Below are 7,500 nucleotides of genomic sequence, written 5' to 3'. Positions count from 1 at the left end.
ACACACACACACATACACACACATACACACACACACACACACACACACATACACACACACGCACACACATGCACGCACGCACACACACACGCACACACACAGACAAACGCACACGCACACACAAACACATACATACACACACACAAACCACACACGCACACACAATAAGTAGCCGTATGCCATGGTCAGCAGTTTTCCCCTCCTAACTGGCGTAAGTGAGGAGGAGAGGCAGGAACTCTCGTTAGATGACTGTTGAATCAGATGATGAATCAGCACTTTCACACAGCACATTACATTCCACACCCCTGCTCACCTGCAACGCTCCTCGCCCTCAGCTAACCCCGGTATGACTGCTGTGCTGAGTGTGTGTGTGTGTGTGTGTGTGTGTGCCAGCGGTGTGCAGTTGCCTGAACTTACGTCCTCCGCCAGAGAGGCAGCGCTGTGCAGAACTGGTGTTGGGCTCTGCCTCTCGTACTGTCTCAGCTTCTCATGGATCTGCAACACAGAGACCAGGGCTGCGTTCAAATTCAGCTAACAGAGGCGAACGTTCGTCGCTAACACGTTTTCTCCAAACGGTCACATTTGAACGGCTTTTAATGAACGTTCCAAATAGTTCGCATAAACCTAACAATCCCCATCTAGGAGCACATCTCCAGTAAGCCTGGGTCCATTCGCCTTATTCACCTGGCAGCCATATTGGTCAGTCTGGGGTGCGGATGCGGAAGTGCCCGTTGACTTCAATGTTAAAAGTTCACTGTAAAAACACCACTTCAAGAACCAAAATAGTCAAAATAACAGGCTGAATACACTATCGGGGTTACAAACTCATCATTACCAGACTCTGATTGTTTTTCACTGCCGTTGTTTTCACGTTTGGAAATACATGGAGGTGAATGAACCATAGTTAGCCGTCAGCTGCATTCACTCCCATGTATTTCCAAACGCGAAAACAACGGCAGTGAAAAACAATCAGTCTGGTAATGAGTCTGGTAATGATGAGTTTGTAACCCAAACCCTAAACTCCCTGTGCTCCCGATGGCCACCCCGCCCCTGGTATTCTCTACGCTAGACGAGGGGACCCTCTACGCTTGACTGAGGTGACCAGGTGCACGGGCAGACAGACATGCGTGGTGACCGTGCCCCCTGGCCTGCTCACCTTCATCAGGTAACCCAGGCTCTTCTCACTGAACACGTTCTTGAGGAACACCATGTCCTCCTTGTGGTTGGCGTCCGGGCGCAGCTGGGAGGTCAGCAGGGCCAGCGTCTCATGGAGCCCTGGAGGAGGAGAGGAGGAGAGGGGTAGAGGAGAGGAGATGGGAGGAGGAGAGGAGGAGAGGGGAGGGAGGTAGAGGAGAGCAGAGGGGAGGGAGGTAGAGGAGAGGAGATGGGAGGAGGAGAGGAGGAGAGGGGAGGGAGGTAGAGGAGAGCAGAGGGGAGGGAGGTATAGGAGAGGAGATGGGAGGAGGAGAGGAGGAGAGGGGAGGGAGGTAGAGGAGAGCAGATGGGAGGAGGAGAGGGGAGGGAGGTAGAGGAGAGGAAACAGGAGGAGGAGAGGGGAGGGAGGTAGAGGAGAGGAGACAGGAGGAGGAGAGGGGAGGGGGGTGGAGGAGCGATGGGAGGAGGAGAGGAAAGGAGAGGCAGGAAAGGAGGAGGGGCAGAAGAGGAGAAGAGAGAAGAAGCAAGGAGAGGAGAGCAGAACAGAGGAGAGGCAGAAGAAGAATGGAGGAGAAATAAGTCTTCACTCTGGAATATGTAGAGAGTGGGTCGTATGCCCACCTCCCTTGTTCTCTGTAAAGCGCATTGTGTTGCCTCTGGGTATGAAATGCGCTATACAAATAAAGCTTTGATTGATTGATTGATTGACTACCGAGAACCATCTGTTCTCATCTGAAAATTGTCTCTAGGTTCCTCAATACGTGTGTGGGCCAGATAAGGTCACACGGTGTTTGTGTGGGCCAGATACAGTAAGGTCACACGGTGTTTGTGTGGGTCAGATAAGGTCACACGGTGTTTGTGTGGGTCAGATAAGGTCACACAGTGTTTGTGTGGGTCAGATAAGGTCACACGGTATTTGTGTGGGTCAGATAAGGTCACACGGTGTTTGTGTGGGTCAGATAAGGTCACACGGTGTTTGTGTGGGTCAGATAAGGTCACACTGTGTTTGTGTGGGTCAGTCTCTGGTACCTGCGCCTGCGGAGAGGACCGGCATGGCTTCTTTCATGGGTCAGTGAGGAAGCCTGGGAGAGAGGAGATGGATGTAGATATTTTTAGATTCTGTAAAAAAACGCATCATGTACATCATCATCATCATGAGTCACAGACGTTCTCCTGTCTCGCTCTCGGTGATGGGCTCAAACTGCACAACCAACCGGGATTAGAGGCTTTGCAGACATTTTCTGGGACTGTATGCTGACACACACTCTTAACACTTAATTGTTTGTATTTTTAGACACAAGTGATGGTGTGTGTGTGTGTGTGTGTGTGTGTGTGTGTGTGTGTGTGTGTGTGTGTGTGTGTGTGTGTGTGTGTGTGTGCATGCATGAAGGTGTGTGTGTGTGTGTTCTTGTGTGAGACGGTAAAGTATTCTGCTAATGAGGCCAGTATTGTACATCATCTCCTTTATTGACAGGTGTGCCTGCTGGCAAATTGCATTTCCAGTACAGCTACCAGACCAGGCCTTCAGTGTGTGTGTGTGTGTGTGTGTGTGTGATGTATGGTAAATGATAAATGATAAAGATGTATGGTAGCATGATACAGTACACACTCACTGGTCCTATAATTCATCACGTTGACATGCAGTCTGCCCACTTAGTGGCCCCGGGCCCTGGGGCATGGCCTGGCTCTCAGTGTGTCTGCTGAATCACTCCTTTCTGCTCCGCTCGTCCACTTACAACAACAATACCGCCACATCCATTACACTCATGCTTCCTGTCTGCTGCTGAAACATGACAAAATACCCCTTTAAATAACCATTCCTTCAGTGTCTGACTGAAACATGAAGTCTGTGAGATAAGATAGGAAACCACAATTATCCACTGTCGGTAAACATTGTTTGAAGCTGGTCCTCCTCTTGCTCGAAGGCAAAGCTAAGCATGCTAATTTTGAGAAACCGACAATGTACATCTGCACAACACGCGTTATTCCAGGCAGTCAAAATATCTTTCCCAATGCGCAGTCTCTCTCTCTCTCTCTCTCTCTCTCTCTCTCTCTCTCTCTCTCTCTCTCTCTCTGTGTCTCTGTTGGGGGGTTTGGGGAGTGTTATGCTCTGTGCGGGATTGGTTACTGGTGGTTAATTTTTGAGAGTGTTTTTGTGGTTGTTGTTATTGTTTTTTTTTGTTGTCTATTTGGTGTATATCTGAATGTTTTGTGTACTTAGTATGAATTGTTAATAAAGGGTTTTTAAAAATAAATAAAAATCTCTCTCTCTCTGTCTCGTCTCTATAACGGGCAGAGCGTAACACCAGTGCTGCAGATCGCAACCCTTCACTCCTTCACTCCATCCCTCCTGCTGACCTGCACTGCCCACACCGGGGGACGAGGACACGGGGACGAGGACACACTCCCCCGGGGGCTGTGTGGCTACAGACGACGTGAGGTAGCGGGGTGGTACACCCGCCACAGTGTCACCATCACACCAGTGCTACTGTCCCCGCTGTCCTGCTTAGTGACATCCAGGTACCGCAGGGTCCAAGGCCTAACCTTGTCCCAATTATTGTCACACACCTGAGTGTGTGAAATTTGTTCTCCGCATTTGACCCATCATCCCCTGGGGAAGCGGTGAGCAGCAGCGGTGAATCATTTGGTGATCTAACCCCCCGATTCCAACCCTTGATGCTGAGTGCCAAGCAGGGAGACAATGGGTACCATTTTTATAGTCTTTGGTATGACTCGGCCGGGGATCGAACTCACGACCTCCCAGTCTCAGGGCGGACATTCTAACCACAAGGCTGCGGAGCTAATATCGCCGGGACATCTGGCCGTTATACAGGGGAAATAACACAGAGACAAACATTTCTCTGAAACACAGAAACACACACACACACATACACACACACACACACATACACACACACACTAAGCCGAAGGCTATTTACTGTAGAAGGAAAGCACTTCAACCAGCTAGGCCACAAACTACTCGACTTGTTCAAGCAAGACACGCCTGAAGTGGACACCAGAGATCCACTGATATCTAACATGTATCCTGCATTCATCAGTTATGTCGGCCTGAGGTAACAATCCTCTCATCATAGCCCTCTACCCACGGTATCACAGCGCCAAAATGAAGACCATCCCCCTGCATCCCTCTACCAACGCTACCCCAAGCCTCGACTGACGGGAACATAGTGAGTTACGTAAGCCTAATTATATATTGATGTCCCTGAATTGTGAAGTGCTAAAATAAACTACGGATGTTCAGGTGAAGGGAGGTAGTAGTGTACACAGTAGGTTGTTATTGTTGTTCTCTGTTATACAAAAGTACAAATAAATACATCTAAATCTATATGACAGGTCTGTGAATGTGAACCAGCTTTGGGGTAGTATTCTAAAGATGTTCTGTCTGAAACTGAACAGATGATCAGTCACTGTCCCGCCGTGCACTTCATTACTAGAGCATTAACCTCTACCGAGACGGCCATGAAAATCCTGAATAATGGACAGACAGAATGTTCCAGAGAGAGAGAGAGAGAGAGAGAGAGAGAGAGAGAGACAGGCAGAGAGAGAAGTGCATGCAGAGAGAGGGAGGATGAAAGAACTGTGAAGTGAATACAGATGGGGAAAAACAATGCTTTCTTGGATAATCAAATACGACAGTCACTGCCTTACTTAGAATTCAAAATGGAAAGACGCAATCGACCATAGTCTTGCAACCAACATTATTACCGTATATCTAAGGGTATACAAGACACGTGGACCATAGAGTAGGAGTGTCTCCCGTGAGACAACAGTACCTTCATTATCATCTCAACCTTCAAAGGTGTAACACGGCAGCCATATTGGCTGTGAACATGAACGCTGCCTTTTACATGGGGGACGGGTACCTGTCTATACTGCAGCTTTAGACGACGCTAGAAAGAGTGGAGGTCTATACTACACCATAAACAAGGCAATATGTTACACCTGTACCCTAACTCCGCCCAACATCATAGGCAGGGCTGGTTATTCTGCACCATGGTGAGGTCATCAGAGAGGGGGCTACTGCGGGAGCACCTCTAAGTAGGACCCAGGAGGTTAGTAGGGGGGAGGAGGAGGGCGGGGAGGTGGAGGGGAGGGGACAGAGGGGAGGAGCTTAGCTGCGATGAGGAGCAGAGATTCGGCCGTGGTTTTGGGGCGGGGCTGGTGGAGGGTGGATGGGTGAGGATGGGGGGGTTCACAAATGGGAAACTACCACTACCTGTATATACATATACAAACATATACCAACATAACATATACCACCAACATATACATATATATACATACCAATATATACCAACAGAGTTCTGCAAGCAGAACACAGCACACCCTGGTCGCATAGATGGATCTGTCCATGCAAACACAGCTGAGAGATCTATCCAACTCCACTAACCTTGAAATGTCCATTTCCCTAATTTAGAGAACATTGAACACTAATTGTTCCAGAACTCTGCTAATCAGATCACAGCTTCCAGATGCAGAATCATTCACTATGGCTGCAGTAAAGTGATTGATGCTACATGGATTACTACCCATGTGTGACTCACGCTATCACTACAGTACAGTTATACACACATGCACATGCTGGCATGTTGTCGTTCACATTTTACCCGCATTCGCTAAACCTCACGTGCACACATGTACACACACTGAGGTATCTTCATTCAGATTCTACACACATTCACCCACGCACCCACACTCACTCACTCACTCACGCGCACACTCACTCACTCACTCACTCACTCACTCACTCACTCACTCACTCACTCACTCACTCACGCACTCACTCACTCACTCACTCACTCACTCACGCGCTCACTCATGCACTCACTCAGTCACTCACTCAGTCACTCACTCACACTCACTCACTCACTCACTCACTCACTCACTCACACGCTCACTCACTCACTCACTCACTCACTCACTCACTCACTCACACGCTCACTCACTCACTCACTCACTCACTCACACATACACACACACAGACACACACACACAGACACACACACACTCAGACCTCTGATCTCTCTTACCCTCCTACTTGGCCTCTTTCTCTCACTGTCTCTTTCTTTTACACACACACACACACGCACACACGTACACACACAGTCACTAGTATTCCACCCCCTCTCTAATGACTCATGACCCATGAAGGTGGTCTGACGTCAAGAGGTCTGGCCGGGGATGACTGGACACCTGTCTGTTCCAGTGTTCCAGTGCTCCAGGGTTCCAGTGTTCCAGTGTTCCAGTGCTCCAGGGTTCCAGTGTTCCAGTGTTCCAGTGTTCCAGTGTTCCAGGGTTCCAGGGTTCCAGGGTTCCAGTGCTCCAGGGTTCCAGTGCTCCAGAGTTCCAGGGTTCCAGTGCTCCAGTGTTCCAGTGTTCCAGGGTTCCAGTGCTCCAGGGTTCCAGTGCTCCAGTGCTCCAGAGTTCCAGTGTTCCAGTGCTCCAGTGCTCCAGGGTTCCAGTGCTCCAGAGTTCCAGTGTTCCAGTGCTCCAGTGTTCCAGGGTTCCAGGGTTCCAGTGTTCCAGTGCTCCAGTGCTCCAGTGTTCCAGTGCTCCAGGGTTCCAGTGTTCCAGGGTTCCAGGGTTCCAGTGTTCCAGTGCTCCAGTGCTCCAGTGTTCCAGTGCTCCAGGGCTCTAGTGTTCCAGTGTTCCAGTGCTCCAGTGTTCCAGAGTTCCAGTGTTCCAGTGCTCCAGTGGCCGGCCAGAGAGTTTCAGAAGACCCTAAGCTGTCCTCAACAACATTAAGTTCTCCGCTAACATGTGCTATTATTCATGTTGTTGTTGTTGTTGTTGTTGTTGTCATGGAGAACACCAATAGTAGCCGAGAGGCTGCCCTTCCTGTAGTCTTGATGGTTGTGACTAGCAGAGAGTCAGACAGACAGACCCGATCGTCCACAGCTGCACATTGAAAGCTTGTATACACAGGATGTCACGACACAGTCACACACACACACACACACACACACACACACACACACACACACACACACACACACACACACACACATACACACACACATCCTCCACAACAGTCAGTTGAGTTGGCCCAGTGAATCTGTGAGGGGGTGACCCTGTACACATGTCACCCATGTGGTGAGGGAGTGACGAGCTGCTGGTCTTGACCGGTGATAAGGCGCCCAGCCTGGGGGACTGGACACACTGAGCACACATCCTCCAGTCAAATAGGGTTATACTGCTCTGACTGACAGAGGAGCCACTAGCAGACATGGATGAGTTCCAATGTGCCATTCACTCTCTATCTCTCTCTCTCTCTCTCTCTCACACACACACACACAACCACGCTTACACACACATACAGTACAC

The 7,500-nt window shown here is 49.6% G+C and overlaps 1 protein-coding gene across 1 annotated transcript in view; it reads right to left on the bottom strand.

Annotated features, from left to right (window-relative positions):
* LOC311317214 (MAGUK p55 subfamily member 3-like) overlaps positions 1-2,221 on the bottom strand; it is a gene marked incomplete at both ends in the record, with an annotated part of 21,509 nt that extends 19,288 nt beyond the window's left edge. Inside the window, 3 exons of the mRNA XM_084448262.1 lie at positions 418-495; positions 1,157-1,275; positions 2,185-2,221. Coding sequence (XP_084304388.1) covers positions 418-495; positions 1,157-1,275; positions 2,185-2,221 — 234 coding nt within the window. The remainder of the gene's footprint in view (positions 1-417; positions 496-1,156; positions 1,276-2,184) is intronic.
* Between the last annotated feature and the right edge of the window lie 5,279 nt (positions 2,222-7,500).

The sequence above is a fragment of the Borostomias antarcticus genome, assembly GCF_949987555.1.
Source record: "Borostomias antarcticus genome assembly, chromosome: 14".
NCBI lineage: Eukaryota > Metazoa > Chordata > Actinopteri > Stomiiformes > Stomiidae > Borostomias > Borostomias antarcticus.
This window is presented reverse-complemented; position numbering and strand designations above follow the sequence as displayed.